The sequence below is a fragment of the Magnolia sinica genome, chromosome 16 (assembly GCF_029962835.1).
Source record: "Magnolia sinica isolate HGM2019 chromosome 16, MsV1, whole genome shotgun sequence".
Classification (NCBI taxonomy): domain Eukaryota; kingdom Viridiplantae; phylum Streptophyta; class Magnoliopsida; order Magnoliales; family Magnoliaceae; genus Magnolia; species Magnolia sinica.
This window is the reverse complement of record NC_080588.1, coordinates 57,508,332-57,525,515: the sequence shown is the minus strand read 5'-3', so window position 1 is coordinate 57,525,515 and position 17,184 is coordinate 57,508,332. Positions and strand designations below refer to the sequence as shown.

At 38.9% G+C, this 17,184-nt stretch overlaps 1 protein-coding gene across 1 annotated transcript; it reads left to right on the top strand.

Moving 5' to 3' along the window:
• The first annotated feature begins 8,558 nt into the window (after window positions 1-8,558).
• LOC131229219 (probable E3 ubiquitin-protein ligase RHY1A) lies at window positions 8,559-14,565 on the top strand. The gene is made up of 3 exons (XM_058225112.1): window positions 8,559-8,904; window positions 12,476-12,666; window positions 13,848-14,565. Exons 1-3 carry the CDS (start codon window positions 8,698-8,700, stop codon window positions 14,314-14,316), a joined length of 867 nt encoding a protein of 288 aa, XP_058081095.1. The 5' UTR covers window positions 8,559-8,697; the 3' UTR covers window positions 14,317-14,565.
• Window positions 14,566-17,184: the final 2,619 nt, after the last annotated feature.

The following is a 17,184-nucleotide window of genomic DNA, read 5'->3' as shown; positions in this document are numbered from 1 at the left end:
TACTCACTGCGCAATCAGCTTCCAAGCTGCTGGCTGCTGTGTTGACATGCACATCACGAAATTTCTCAGTGGGCTCTTATTGTATTGAGTAAACTCGGTTGGGGCCCACCATGAATGCATGTGGTTTATCCACGCTGTCCATTCGTTTTTCCAGATCATTTTAGTGGTTGAACCCAAAATTGATGCATATCCAAAGCTCAAGTGGACTATACCTCAGGAAAAAGTAAAAGTATTGATTTCCACCGTTGAAAAATTTATAAGGTCCCAGTGATGTTTATTTGTCATCCAACCTGTTCATAAGATAAATATTCATAAGAATCATTTCGGATCAGATCCATTTGGTTCGGATCGGTTCGGATTGATCACGATCCGAACTCAATTCGGTGAACGGTCGGATCTGACTGATCCAACTCGAACCGCATAGATCCAGGCCTTTGGATCGATTCGGATCCGCTGGATCGGGTTGGTTTGTGCCCAGCTCTACTTGCGAAAGCCTACGGGAAGCTCCTGCATAAGGATGTTAGATGAGACATGAGATGTTTGTGAGAAATCTACTCTGTCTATTCGTATTTAGATCTAGTTTAGTAAAATGGATAAAAATTGAGATGGATACAAAACTCAAGTGGGTCAAACTAGAGAAAATAGTGGGATTTAGTGAGCACCATTGAAACAATCTTATGGCGATGAAAGATTTGTACCAGGCTTCTTCTTCTTCTTCTGCCCCCTCCACACACCCCCCCCCCCCTTTTGTGGGTTTTTTCACTTCACGTCAGTAGAATTGACCTTATAAACGGTTTATATGGCATAAAAACATAAGGTAGAGCTTAGGAAGGTTTTAACCCTAGAAATTTCTTTTCTCAATTTTTCCTCTAACGTTGCACATTTGAGTTTTGAATCCAAGTCATTTTTAATATCATTTTCTAAAATGAGCTCCAAAACAGATGAATAGAATGGATTTCTCACAAACATCATGATGAGCCCTGTCGAATATCTCCATTAAACTTCCTACCAAAGGAGTTTGCACACATGTTTGGACATGGATTTCCTCAAAGCCTTTCCAAAAAGTCCTGGGATGGAAACTTAAGTGGGGCCACCGTGAAGGTTTTCGAGAAATTCATATGAAAATTTCCATTATTGAAACCTATATGAGTTGATAGTGATGTTTGCATGTCATTTATACAGTTCATAATGTTATTCCTGCTCAAATGAACTGAAGACACAAATATTAGCATAATTCAAAACTTTTATGGCCGTAAATATTTCAACTGTGGATTAAGTTTTCGGCATGCTTGAGAAGTGGATCCGGCTAATTTTTGGCCTCATGTATTAAAATTAACTCACAAAATGAATGGATGGATGTAGTTAACACTTGTAGGTCTCACTTGGGTTCCAAGCGCAGGCCTTTCGCAGGAAATCCGCATACCTCATGTTTAGGCTTATCTATAAAATGAGCCATGTTTAAGCTTATGTGTTATAAAATATTAATTTTATAAAATATATTTAAAATAAAATATAATATAATATATTAAAAAGTTTTGTAAAAAGCTTTTTTGGAGTTTTGAGAATAGTCCCATATGGAAAAAGGAAGAGAAGATTTCTTGATTTAAATGAAAACACTGAAATACTTTATTATTTGCCTACATAGTCCATGGACCATTGAACTTGCGTGTTCTAGTGTGTAGCACTGGAACACCCGCGCCCGAGCGCTTGTGCTTGAGCTTGCGTACGAGCATGGCCTCGGTGTGAGGGCGTGGGCATGTGAGGCAGTATGGTTGTTGCAGCAGATGTGTAACGGTTGTGCCATTAGTATAGAGACTATGCTGTAACTGTTGCATGGCTAGCCCAATAGCTAGAAAATGGCTAGCCAGCTCTCACAACAGTCAGCATGCAGTTGCTGTTATGAGCCATGCACAACAGTCAGAAAACGACTAGTTTTCCAACAGCTAGAATTGATTTAATGAGAGTTATTTCCCTGGACCATAACCCCCAGCCACAAATGCCTATATAAACAGGGCCTGGATGAGTTTTCAAACCATCTCTTAACCCACTCCAGTAGACCCATTCGAACTGAGTTATAGCCACTCCTCTCATATACTCCAGTGACTCTAGCAAGATAGAAAGGTTGAACAATTGCTTGAAGATTAGACCAGCAGTGTGGTCTAAAACTATTCAACTGAACCAGTAGCTGAAGAACAGACCAGTGCAGTGGTCTAAATCACAAATCTTCTTCTCTTTTCTTTCTAGGATTTTTCCTTTTTGTATTTTCGCCATATTGTGTAATAGAGTTCTAATAGTGGGCCTTCGTATTTGCTGAACGCATACCCACATCAGGCTTGTCGTATCCTAGAAGCTGTTTGCTGTAACCTTTTAACATACTCAATTCACTTGAGTAGGGGCAAATTACGCTTTAAGGACAGCGTCCTAGACGTGCTTCAGCCTGTCCTTATTCCATATCACTTGGATTTTCGGTTTTCTTATTTTACAGAAGAATCTATTCTGTAAACTTTTATAACAATCTTAAAGCGTTATTTTCTGATGGAAGCCGATAATGTATCATCCATCAAGTTGATGAATTAGGACTTGATTCGTCTTGACCGGTTCGATGAGACCAATTTCACGAGATGGCAAGACAAACTGAAATTTCTTCTAACGGCGCTAAAGATTTTCTGCATCCTAGATCCTAATAATCAGCCATTACCTGATGCAACTAAAGCTGACACACTTGAACAGATAGTTGCCCGCACCAAACGAGTTGAAAACGAACTTTTGTGTCGAGGACATATTCTGAACGCGCTCTCCGACCGCCTGTACGATCTGTATACACAGACATTATCATTAAAGGAAATCTGGGCCGCTCTGGAGTTCAAATACAAGGCTGAAGAAGAAGGTACCAATAAATTCCTCATCGCCAGGTATTTTGACTTCAACATGGTAGATAACAAACCGCTGTTAGCTCAAATCCAGGAACTGCAGTTTATTGTAAACAAAATCAAAGCCATCAAAATTGATATTCCTGAATCATTCTAAGTCGGGGCTATAATTGGTAAATTGCCACCGATGTGGAAAGACTATAGAAAGAAGTTGCTGCATAAGACTGATGACTATACACTAGAACAAATCCAGAAACATCTTCGAATTGAGGAAGAATCCCGTAATCACGACAAAAAGAATGACAATGAGAACACCTCGTCCAAGGTATATGCAGTAGAGAACACTAATAACAAGAATCTCGAAAAGGATGATTCCTTGAAACCCAATAAAGGAAAATTCAAGAAAACCGTCCAAAAGAAGAACGAAAAGTTCAAAGGCCCATGCCATGTTTGTGGAAAAATCGGGCACTATCCTTGAGTATGCTGATATCGCAAGTCTAAAAAAGAAGCAAGTGCAGTAGAAGAAGGCAATATTGTGGCTATGATCACTGAAGTGAATACTATCCAAGGAAAGGTTCCTGGTTGGTGACATGATACTGCTGCCACCATACATGTGTGCTACGACAGATCGGCCTTTAAAACCTATGAGGAATTGACCGATGGTTAAGAAGTCCAAATGGGTGATGAAGTTCGATCGAAGGTTGTTAGCAAAGGAACCATCGAACTAATATTCACCTCTGGAAAGAAATTGATTCTGACAAATGTCCTGTATGTCCCAGACATGAGGCGAAACTTAGTTTCTGGGGACCTTCTGGGTAAACCAGGAATAGGGGTGGTGTACGAGTTAGGAAAATTGATTCTGTTGAAGAATGTAAACTTTGTTGAAAAGGGATATGCTTGTAACGGTATGATTAAGTTTTCTCTGAATGAAAGTAGCACTTCTGCATATATGGTTGAATTCGTTGGACTATGGCATGATAGACTAGCCCATATAAGGTATAGTACCTTGAAGTTCATGACTAAGAATGGTTTAATCTCATACACAGATAATGAAACCGATAAGTGTGAAGTGTGCATACGATTCAAAATGACAAAGAAACCTTTTCCAAGTGTTGAAAGATCGTCTCAGGTATTGGATCTTGTGCATAGTGATATCTGTGAGTTAAACGACATTCTTACTCGTAGAGGCAAAATGTATTTCATAACCTTTATTGATGTTTGCTTTAGATATGTGTATGTATACCTATTAAAGAACAAAGATGAAGCATTGAACATGTTTAAAATATATAAAGCAGAAGTAAAGAATCAACTAAATAAGAAGATAAAAATTCTCCGTAGCGATAGAGGTGGAGAATACTTCTCTAATGAATTCGATAACTTCTGTAAAGAACATGGACTAATACATCAATGTACTGCGCCATACACACCTCAACAAAACGGAATAGCTGAAGGAAAGAATAGAACATTAGTAGAGATGGTCAACTCAATGCTAATAAGAGCAAAGTTGCCACTAAGTCTATGGGGTGAGGCGCTGCTTGCAGCGTGTCATATACTAAACAAAATTCCGTCTAAAAAATATAAAATATCTTCATATGAAACATGGAGAGGTAGAAAACCTAACCTATGATATCTTAAAGTGTGGGGGTGTCTTACATACTGCAGAACTCCTGATCCAAAAAGAACAAAGTTAGGACCCAGAGCTATTAAGTGCGCCTTCGTAGGGTATGCATAAAATAGTAAAGCTTATAGACTTCTAGATATAGAGTCTAATACAATAATAGAATCAAGAGACATTGAGTTCTTTGAGAACTCACTATTCTTGGAGTCAAAGGATAATGAAGTCCAAACTCCTGATAGAAAATAAGATAACATAGTTTCACAGATAGTGGAAGCTCCTGTTGAACCTCGTAGGAGTCAAAGGACAAGAATAAAGAAGAGTCTAGGAGATGACTACATAGACTCGCATCGAATCTTTTTCCATATTGTAGAAGGAGATAGAGAATGTGTTATAAGAAAAATATCTATAGTAATGACTATAGAAGATGATCCTAAAACATATAAAGAGGCTGTATCCTCTAAAGACTCAGTTTTCTGGAAAAAAGCTATAAACGATAAAATGGAATCTATGATGTTAAATCAAACATGAGAACTAGTTAACTTATCTCCAGGTTCTAGACCCATAAGTTGCAAGTCGGTATTTAGACAAAAAGAAGGGATAAATTATTTTGACACACTCTCCTGTAGCTAGGATAACATCCATTAGTATATTATTTGCGTTACCTTCCATACATAATCTTCACATCTGTCAAATAGATGTAAAGACCGCATTTCTGAATGGTGACCTCAATGAGGAAGTATATATGGAATAACCTGAAGGATTCGTTATACCAAGAAATGAAAATAAAGTACGTATATTAATTAAATCTTTTTATTGACTAAAATAAGCACCAAAACAATGGCATGAGGAGTTTGATTCAAAAATACTATCTCATGGTTTCATGCATAATATAGCTGATAAATGCATATATTCTAAAGTAGATGGTAGCTGCATGATTATTATTTGTCTGTATGTTGATGACATGTTAATAATAAGTAATAAAATGAAAGGTGTGACTGAAACGAAGAAGTTTCTATCTTCTGTATTTAAAATGAAGGATTTTGGATAAGTTGATACCATCCTAGGTATCAAAGTTAAAAAATACTGTGGGGGTTATGCTTTGTGTTAATCTCATTATATTAAGAAGATACTAAACAAGTTTAATCATCTAAATATAAAGGAAGCAAAAACCCCATTTGATCCAAGTATTAAGTTAAAAGAGAATAACGGAAGAATAATTGCACAATTGAAATATGCAAGTGCTATAGGGAGTCTTATGTATGCTATGCAATGCACTAGACCTTATATCGCATATGCTGTAAGTAAACTTAGTAGGTTTACTAGTAACCCCAGTACTGAACACTGGAATGCTATCAGTGAGTCCTTTGTTACTTAAAAGCAACAAAAAACTTAAGACTATTTTATTCAGAGTTTCCTGCCGTATTGGAAGGATATACCAATGCGAGCTAGATATCAAGTGCGGTGGACAACAAGTCTACTACAGGGTGGGTATTCACCATAGGAGGTGCAGTTGTATCTTGAGGATCCAAGAAACAAACTTGTATAATGCACTCAACTATGGAGTCTGAATTCATAGCCCTGCCTGTAACAGGCAAAGAAGCCGAGTGGTTAAGGGATCTCTTATTAGAAATTCATTTCTGTGTAAAGCCTATATCGGTTGTGTTACTACATTGTGATGATGAAGTCATATTAGATAGAGCCTATGGCTGCACATATAATGGTAAGTCTAGACATATAAGTCTTTGACATGATTATGTCAGATAGTTGATTCGAGATGGAATCATTGCTATTTCCTATGTGAAATAAAGCAATAACTTAGCAGATCATTTTACTAAACCTCTACTGAGAGAGGTAGTAAAGGCTATATCTAGAGGGATGAGGTTGAAACTCTTCAACCAAAATTCCACCAGTGATGGTAACCTAACCTAAAGTTAGAAAATCTCTAAATTCGGGTTTAATGGGTAAGAACAAGTCACTGATATGTGAAAAGTTTTCAGTACTAAATTTTATATAACCTTATCCGTAATAGATAAGTGCTGAGCGTTACGAAAGAGAGTTAAGTCTTAGAACTTTTAATGGAATCCAGTCTAAAAGACAAGTGTCTTAAAGTAACGAAAACACTGGAATGATTTCACCTATATGAACGTAGAGATGGTGCCGTCTCTCATGAGAGTTACGTGTTTTCTCTCGGGATTGTTCACGAAATAGGATAAGCACATGACCATTAATTGTGCTGAGCAAGATTGTGGGAACTCTAATTAATACATAACAAATATGTGTGTGGTTTCTCCGACTCTGTTATATAGGAATAACTGGTTTAATGCTTCGGATACTAGTCATTTCGATAGAGTTTTGAGATACTTACACTAAGGGAAGATTAAAATCAAAAGATATATTTCTTTATGCATATAAGCTGATTATTCTGACAAAAATGTTTAATTGAGAAAAAATATATTTTTAAAAATCAGTGGGGGATTGTTATAAAATATTGATTTTATAATAATATATTAAAAAGTTTTGTAAAAAGCTTTTTTGGAGTTTTAAGAATAGTCCCACATGGAAAAGGGAAGAGAAGATTTCTCGATTTAAATAAAAACAGTGGAGTACCTTATTATTTGCCTGTATAGTCCATGGACCATGGAACTTGCGTGCACTGGAACACCCGCGCGCCGCTCGAACTCGGGCTCAGGCTCGGTCACGGACTCAGTGCGAGAGCGTGGGCGTGGGCATGTGAGGCAGTGTGGCTGTAGAGGCGCATCGTGTCGAAAAGGGTCGTTCCTTCACGACCTTACGCGAATCGGAGCGAGACTTGTGCAGAGACCATGCTGTAACTGCAGTATGGCTAGCCCAACGCTAGAAAATGGCTAGCCAGCTCTCACAACAGTCAACAGGAGCCTAGATGGGTTTCCAAACCATCTCTCAACCTACTCCAGCAGACCCATACGAACTGAGCTATAGCCACTCCTCTCATATACTCCAGTGACTCCAGCAAGATAGAAAAGTTGAACAATTGCTTGAAGATTAGACCAACGGTGTGGTCTAAAACTTTTCAACTGAACCAGTAGCTGAAGAATAGACCAGTGCAGTGGTCTAAATCACAAATCTTCTTCTCTCTTTTCTTTTTGGGATTATTCTTTTTTGTATTTCTGCCATATTGTGTAACAGAGTTCCAATAGTGGGCATTCATGTTTGCTGAATGCAGACCTACATTAGGCTCGTCATATTCTAGAAATTGTTTACCTATAACCTTTCAGCATACTCAATTCACTTGAGCACGGGTAAATAACGCTTTAAGGACGCCTGTCCTTGTTACAAATCAGTTAAATTTTCAGTTTTCATATTTTGCAAAAAAAACTATTCTATCAATTTTTATAACATTACGTCCTTGAGTAAGGAGCATGGACGGAGTGGACATGACACACGTCACGATGTGGCCGGCCTTGCAGCCAAGTCGAATTTGGGCGATTGGGTAGTATCCCCGCCAACATCAAGCTAGAGACTAGCGGCCTGTCAAGTGCTCCGTGGGGCCCACCGTGGCATATGCTTTTTATCCGAGCCACTCAGCCACTCATCCATTTTGAAATATCATTTCAGAGCATGATCCAAAAAATAGACCGATCACACGTTTGAATAATCCGAACGGCATTACAAGCAGTGGTGATAGTGAACCACTGTTGAAACCTTCCTGTGGCTCACCGTGATGTTTATTTTCCATCCAGCCAGTTCATAAGGTCACATGGCCTTGGATGAAGGGAAAACATAAATATCAGCTTAAGATAAAACTTGTGGGCCCCAAAAGGTTTTCAGCGGCAGGCATTCAATCCCCACTGTTTCCTGTGGTGTGGTCGACTTGAGAATTCGATATGACTCAATTTTAGTCTTGTTATCTAAAATAATTTTTCAAAATGGACGGACGGCGTGGATAAAACACATACATCACGTTGGGCCCCACAAAACCCCTGACAGGACCGTCATCTCCAGCCAGGTCCTGGTGGGGTAGTACCCTATCCCCACCCTTCGAGTTCCTCCCTACAACAACAAGTGTTGTAGTCTTGGAGATGATTCGTCCCAACTCTTTCCGTCTCTTCCAAGACAAAGGCAAAGGAAGGTCCGTGCTACCTTCATTTCCATTTCCTTTTCATTTCCCCCCTCTATCTATAAAAGTAGGCCCTTTTCTTTCTGTATAATTACAAAGGAAACCTCGGTTGCATGACGAGCGCTTCGGAGCTTTTCCACACGAGGAGATCTCGTATCGGCCGAAACACTGAACTAGGGTTTGGCCCGTCTATAGATCGCGTCCCCCACCACCGCCATCATCGCTACCATCGTCATGAGGAGGATTGCGATCCCGTCCGTCGATCTTCCCACGGCCCGTCTCTCAATGCTCGGTATCTCTGCAACCGCGTATCTCAAGCGGTACGGAAACAGATCTCTTCGATTCCCTCGAATTTTGATTTCGTTCATGTTCTAATCTCATGTGAAAAGCCTAGGTAGAGGAAAATTGAAGAACATACACGAAAACGTACGGTGTATATAGAACCTTCAGAGATTAGGCTTCTTTCTTTGTTTCTAGTTCGATTCGTAATGTGTTTCCCGACGTAGAAATGAGATGTGTTGGGATTTTGAGAAGAATGGAGGCAGATTAAGATTCTCACTTGAAGTTGGAATGATTCGAATTAAATGGTTTTGATCAACCTAAAATATGTTAAAAATTCCTCCTTTTTTTTTTTTTTTTGCCGAAATTTATCGCATATGAATCATCCTGACATTCATGGAACATAATCTGTCGCGTGTCTACGGTCTATTCCTCACAATCCATTTAGAAATGGAAAGAACTTAATCTGTTGGGTTGCGCATCTATGGAGCAGTCAGAACAGCGCGCGCGCGCGCACACACACAAAATCTGGGACGTTTCACCCTTCCAACCCCCCACAAATATGTGTGGGTGTGGGTGGGTGGGTGTGCTTGAATAAGAAAGTTCATTGGCTGTGCATGAGTTTGCCTGTGTTTGAATAAGAATAGCATTCATGAAATTCAAAGAACCTCATCTATTTGGCGTCAGCTGAGTAGTCCAAGCACTGGAGAGTTTTTTATTTCCCTTTTTTTTTTTTTTTTGTTTTTTCCAAAGGAAGTAGATGCAAAACTCAATCTTAGTAAGTGAAAGTTGATCAATCTTGGAATTGAGATGCATGGAATTGCAAGTGAAAGTTTGGTTTGCCACCCTCACTTTTTTGTCAATAAGACAGTCGGTATCTTATTCTTTCCTTTCTATTAGTAATTTCAGGCCTTCTTTTTTCCCTTATCAATCTTAGCAATTTTGTCATGCCTTGTTTCAGTTCTATTGGTAATTTCAGTCTTTCTTTCCCTTTTTTTCTGAGCAATTTTGTCATGCATTGTTTCTGCACATTATCCAGGAAATCCTAACTATGCTTGCTATCTAGAAACACTGTATCTTTCACATGTAATTTAATACAGATTAGCTTACGTTGAGACACAGGAGTCTATCATTCACTTCATCTAGCTTAGAAGAATCAGTTATTTATTCCTTTTTTCCCTGATACGTTGTGTCGAAGTATTTATTGCATGTAGAGTGATTGATGTAGGGGCATAGTTGTGTGGTGGGACTGGTATTTTCACCAGCCAGCAACCCATTGCTGAACTGTGGGAAATAGGATTCTTGCTAGTCAGCAATCCACCCCTGACCATTGAGAATAGTATTCCCACCAGCCAGGAGCAGCCTGCAGGGTGTCCCGTTTTGATAGGTTTTATCTACATTTGGAATTTGGGAATATGTGAAAGGTAGTTTGGTCTTTTCCTTGTATAATTGGTTAGGGAATTGGGTGATTAGTTGAGATTAGTTGAGGATTAGTTGTAATGACCACTCTAATCACCAAGACTGGATAAAAGATGGTATAAATACTCCATACTTCTATAATTGAGATAGGTTCGAGTCTTGAGGACTGAATTGAAGAAAAAAGAGAGATTTGAGAGGGTGCTTGGAAACCCTTCTCTTTCTTGGGTGGGTTTTGAGAAGGAGGATTTCTCCCCCAATTCCTTTGAAGTTTTCCCTTGTTTCCCTTCTCCTCTTCAATTCCTTGCTTGTTTGACTGGTTTTCATCGAGTGTTCGATCACAAATCACATCATAGAGGAGCATTAAAGACTTTCCCCATAATATCTATAGCATTATTATGCACAAAGCCTCCAGGAGCTCCTGTTTCTGGGCTCCCCTCCTAAAGCACACCTTTCCTGCTCTCAAACTCAAATTTGCTCCTAGAATTTATGGTAACTTGTTGCAACCATTAACTACATTCAATCTTAGCATCATGCTGAGTGCTGTTTGGCAGATTAGATGGAAATAAATTTCCAATTTCCATAAAGGACACTTCCTCTCCTTTCAATTCTCATTTCTAGGCAATCATGGCCTTTGGACAATCACTAATATTTCCAAACAGCTGAGTTGTTGGATCTAGCATTGCCATTGCCAATGTTCTTGGAGTTAACCGTTCTAGGCAAACAAGTTGCAACACCATTTGCTAGAGCCTTTAAAACACACCAGTGTGATCCATTTTTCATATGGATTCTTCCTTACTGTATTTTCCATCATCACCTCCAAGTTTCTATCATTTCCTTTGTCACTTTAAGTTATTAGAAAGGAGACAGAACTGCAAGTATTTTTTGAATGCTAATGCAGCTGCTGTTTATTTGATGCTTGAGATTGTTGCATTAGTCATGTGTCAAGGTGTTGTTGTGACTTGCTAACAATGGGCAATATCTTGTTTGGCAGATTAATGAGGGACGATCATGGCGGAATGCCAAAAGCCAAATTTTTTTTTTTTTTTTATTGCTTGAATAATTTAAATCCATTGGTTTACAAAGTAAACCAGACAAGACCAAATCCAACCCATATTTCAGTTTGCAAGAGCCAGTACTTGCAAGGTTACGTAATGGTATTGGTTAGTGTATCCACTAGCTTGCCATCCAATACAATATGGACCCCTACTTGCTGATATGGCCTTGTAATGAACGTTTTTTTTTTTTTTTTTGGTAATCTAAAGTTTATTGGTAAAATCCTAAAAATATGTGAGGATCCCAAATGTGTGTGTGTGTGTGTGTGTGTGTGTGTGTGTGCGTGTGTGTGTGTGTAGGTTTGGGCGTGTATCTTTTTTGGAAAAAAAGGATTTTGGACTTGTTTGTGTAACGGGCTGTTATTTGGTAAGAATGCTTTATGTTGGGTAGTGTCATCTTGAGCTGCCAATAGTCGAACCAATAGGCCATATTCAAACATGAATCATGCATGATTTGGTGGAGTAGGGCCTGTTTCATATAAATACAAAAAAGATAAAAAAAGATGGAAACATGAAAGAAGTGATAGTTTTTAACCCTTCTTCCGATATTTCCTAAAATGGTCCACTCCAATTCATCGAATACCGCTCAAATTGTGTTTTGATCCTCAAGATAGTCCAGATCTGGTTTAAAATTAATTTCTGAGCTTCCTTCATGGATGAAATATATAAAGAAGTGAAAAAGTGAGAGAGATCGAAAATAAAAACTTCCACAATGGGTCCTTTTTTTTTATGGTAGTATCATCCCGCAACAGCTGATATGGCCCATTTTTTCATAATGGTCTGATTCAACCTCGTATCTCATAATAGGGTTGACTGTTTCCTTTATGTAACGACCAATATGTGTGTAATGTTACCTTTTTTAATACGACAAGTACATGAGTTGGGCTGAATTTGAATAACCTTGGTAACTTTAGGTTCTTTTAGTTTTATTTTATTTTCTGGATTTTCAATGCATTGAACAAAAACCTGACTTGGTTCTATGATTTTCCTATGAATGGTTGATGCGTGGAAGAATTAGATTGAGAATCATTTAGCCTCATCTCTGTCTGTTATAAGCCGCATTTGTTGTGAGATATTGATGGAAAAGATGCTGGTTTCGTTTTGGTCACATAACTCCTAACGTGACATTTGGTATTCACAGGAACGTGAACCAGTTCGACTAGATCATAGTACTAGCCAATCTGGCACGGGCAACATTAGTGGCACGGAGACTTCAAGTAGTCGAACCAACACGCCGAGATTCAGTCGGAATGAACGACTTCCTGGAGCTGTACTACAGGCAAGGGCAAGGCTTCTTGAGAGACTGCGAGGTGTATCCCTTACTGGAAACAGGTTTGTTCTCTCTCTCTCTCTCTCTCTCATTGTATTAGCTGTCTCTCACTCTATCAATATTGTTCAATAGAGTTTCTGAAATCCACATGCTGCGGGGTGTTTTTGTTTTTGGTACATTGCCATCTGATGCTCAGTTTTTTTTTTGAAAGATAGCCATCTGATTCTCGGATGCTGTCTTCATATTAGGAAATTGTGGAATGCTAAGTGAACTTGAGCGGGTACACTTTCCTTGCACTTGCTTCTCGTACATAGCAACATAGGCACTCATGAGATAGATTGAAGCTGTCAATCAGGTGGGTCTTATAGAGTAGATCCTCGGCCAACAAATCAGGCTTTTCTGTTGTTAGATGGGCAACATATGTACAAAATAAATTGTTGGTTACAAGGAATTGACCAATTGTTTGTGTTCAGTGTACATGCGTGGTCTACTTGATGAGTGGACTGGCCTGATTGTTGGGTGAGGCATGTTCACGTTGTGCCTCTCCTAATGAATCTCTCTGATTTGACACATGGGTGCAATGTTGGCATATGTGCGAGGAAGCTTTCTTTTCATTTGGCACAGTTTGCAACCATTAATTTAGATAAGTAAAAAAATTGCAAAAACACCCTACATCTTTCTTTATTGAAATGCACTAGAGTATTTATGTCCATTTACGAGTATGGTGTTAACTTCTTAGAAGACAGGGTTGTTAACTTCCCCATACATTTATGGTGCATTCATGCAGAGGAGCCATATAATCCCTGGCCCAAGGAGACATGGAGTATAGTATCTTCCATTCTTGGGCCTGCATTGTTTGGTCTTTGGTGTTTCCAAACCGTTGTTCTGATGGGCTCAACTGCAGATGGGATATGCCCTCAAAATCTCCCAGATTTGGATAGCCATCTTATATTGCTTGTCCTCCTGTAACTGTCTATTTGTGGGCCAGATTTACCGTGCACGTTGCATTTATGGTGTAGCCTATTAATCAATGGTTTTGATCATCAAACTGTGGACATTTTTCAGATATTGAGCTTGGGACCATATAACTCCCAGGCTCATGTATAGCTGGTATATTCTTATTGGTTGTTGTTATCATTGTTTTTGTTGTTGTTAGGTTGGGGTTCTGTTTTTATTTTTGCTGTTATTATTGTTGTGATGTTGGCGGTTTTGGTGTTGATAGCTTTACCTCATTTCTCTCTAGGCAAAGCAGCAGAGGCTCAGGCATATCTTGGGATGAGTTTGCAATCAGTGATGACTTCCGGGTTGTTGACACTGGGGACTGGGAATCTGAAATCTCGAGGCTATGGTTTGCAGATGCTACACCATATACTGAGTTGAATGTCCAAAGGGACCCGTCGTCCATTTTGCTAGACATGACCAAGAAGAAGCCGCCCGGACTCAGCCTGGAGGCCATCAACAGCCTGCAGCAGGAGGTTTTCACCATCGCTGATGGGGCTGATGGGGACGTGGTCTTAAGTGCTGTACATGAATGCTGTATATGTCTAGAGAGCTTTCAGGACGGAGACAGGCTAATTTGCTTGCCATGCAGGCACGGATTCCACCCCACGTGCCTGGATCCATGGGTAAGAACCTGTGGTGATTGCCCGTACTGTAGAACTGATATACTAGTTGATGATCGAGTAGAAAGGAAGACACTAAACCCACAATGAAGCTGATTTTTGCACTTCAAAGTTTTGAGCTGAGGAATTTTGGAGACTTTTTTATTTTTATTTATTTTTGTTTTTTATAAAGCTCTTTGATGAAGACATGTATGTATGTATGTCTGCACCTGTGACACTTATGCAGCGTTGTGTGGTATTGATCTTGTTTCAATAACTGGACTTGTTGTGTTTCTGTAGGAAAGTTCCACTGATATTGTATTTACAAATTTGATTTGTTCCAGATGACTTAATTTTGTATATGACCAGTGAGCTATTGATCTGTGAGCAGAATGCATGTGAAAATAAGGAAAAGTGGCAGTGATAGTGTCTTTTTAAAATTTGGTGGAGTGGTGTATAACTTGGGTCGAATCAATGGTGGCATATGAATCATGTTGATTCTGCGCCTGACTCAAGAGAAGTCACCAGGAGCTCCTAAAATCCACTGGGGAAAAGAAAGAAAACAAAAGTGGTGGCGGTGCTATTTACTGCATAAATAAGACTTAATTAAGGTCAGTGAGTTGAGAGTGGAACTATAGATGGGAAAACTTGTCTTCTGAAGAGTCATTTGGAAGCATCTCTGGGTGGGAACAAATATATAATGGGGTTTTTGGATATTGTTATCATCTATAAGCATTATCATCATCTAAGCTTTATCTTAATTAGTTGGGTTGGCTCTATGAATCATGTTTCACCATTCTATTCTATCAGGGGCCATACCTTCAGTTAGATCATAGGTCATTTAGTCTTTTCTCATTACTTTCACCTACATCCTTTTGGTCCTCAACATAAGAAATCAACATAGGACAATTTGATTTTCCTAGAAACTCCATGTAGGGGATGCACAAACAGAGCCTTATTATGTTTATTGAACAGATCTTAGTAAATATTTGGCCTTGCCCCAAGTATTTGGGGCAAGCCCGACTAGTCTTATTTTGTTAAGGGAATTTTATAAAAAAGTTACCTAATTAATATGGAATTTACGTTCTGGTATCTTTTTCAAATAGGTTTTTAAAAAGCAACCTCATTAATCCATGTAATTGTCATCCCCCTACCTTCAGTTGCATTGCGGCTGCAGTGCAAGCAAGTAGTGGGTGACTCATGTGGGCTTCACCGCGATGTTAATATAAAATCCACCCCGAGTGCCAAGCATGTCACCCAATTTTAGGCCGGGCCCAAAAATCAGCTCTACATGTGATTCAGGTGGACCACATGATTGTAAACAGTATACATGGTAATGCTCATCCTCCAAATAGTTTCCATTACTGTGGGCCATGTGAATCTTCAACGGGTATGAGTTTTCGACCACAAGTTTGTGTGGAATCTAATGGTTGGGGTGGATTTTATATAATTATCATGGTGGGCCTTGTAAAAATTAAGGGTGAATATCTCTTTCTCAACTCTTTTCTTTGATGTAGCCCACCAAAATCACGGATCAGCCTGATTTTTAATTCTTGGTCTAATAATGTGCTAAATATCTAGTGGTGGGCTAGTCAAAATTGAGAGCCACATCCGATGATCTCCTCATAGTCTATTGTACTGATAAGCGGGGGCTTATTTTTGGCAGGCCCACCTTAATGTATATGCTTATTCTATCTCTGCCCAAAATGATAAAACAAAGTTGTCGTCGGTATGAGGATGCCAAGTTACAGTTAATTACCCATATACTGGAAATACAAGAACTCCTCAGTAGGATTCACCTACTCTTTAACAAGTGTATCCTTCTCTAGAGCATTGCATTGACAAAATTGTCTTGTTTATATTTTAAAACACCGTTCTAAGTGGAAGCGAGTCACCAACTCAATGCAACAATTAAAGATGCTATTGTAGCCTATCTGCCTAACAACATAGTGAATTTCATGTAGTCTAAAATCATTTACAACCCTAAGTTGTGGGGTCTACCATGATGTCTATTGTATATCTACTCCGTCCATCTATTTCACCAGCTCATTTTAGGACGTGTCTGAAAATGAGGCAAACCAAAAAGTAAAAGTAAGCCAAATTGTAAGAAAAAGTGAGAATGAAAATGCATCCATGATATTTGTGGGTCATAAAGTGATTCCCACTAGGATGAAGAGAAAACACAACTGTTAAGCTAATCTAAAACTTTTGTGGCCCCAAGAAGGTTTTAATAGTAGGCATTCAATCACTACTATTTCCTATGGTGCGGCTAACTTGAGTTTTGCATTCGCCTCATTTTTTGGATCATGTCCTAAAATGAATTGGCTAAACTGATGAAGAGGGTGGATATATCACAATCATTACAGTGGCCCACAGAGCTTAGGGTTATAGGAAATTCCTATACGGCCAAAAAAAAGACAAAAGAAGTGGCGTCCTTTGAATGCGGTGTATTTTAAGTGACAAGAAAAAAATGTAAGGTATATTGATTTAGTGTTTGAGAGATGAGCATGCTGAGATGACTTATGTAAAGAGCTTGAAAGATGGAGTAAGAATTTGAACGATGGAACTAAAAAAAATAATATAATGGGAAGCAACTCTGGACTATCCTAATAAGAGAAAATGGATAGCAAATGAAATAGTTTGGCCACGCTTTACTAGGCCCACACAAGTGTACATTGCAAACTGGTGTAATATCCAAGCCATCCATTTGGTGGGTCTTACTGTGTTGATTTCTTTTGTACTTGCATATTGAGTCCCCAGCTGGGTGGACTCTATGACATGTTAGTTGTTTGGATGCATACATTGGGTTCTTTGTTTTTATACACGTATGATCATGATAATATATATTATTTAGATTAGCTCTCATGAATGTTTATGATAATTAGGTAATCGAACTAACGAAACCCTCTTCCACAAGGAAAAAAGTAACACCCGGGATATTGAGAATCGAGTTGTACTCGACTCCTGAAATTTGGGATC

Bases quoted from the DNA above. Each gene is read 5' to 3' on its own strand.
- LOC131229219 (XM_058225112.1), top strand. From the start codon at position 8,698: ATGACGAGCGCTTCGGAGCTTTTCCACACGAGGAGATCTCGTATCGGC. The intron at 8,905-12,475 runs GTACGGAAACAG...TGGTATTCACAG, and splicing joins GCAACCGCGTATCTCAAGCG to GAACGTGAACCAGTTCGACT. The intron at 12,667-13,847 runs GTTTGTTCTCTC...ATTTCTCTCTAG, and splicing joins GTATCCCTTACTGGAAACAG to GCAAAGCAGCAGAGGCTCAG.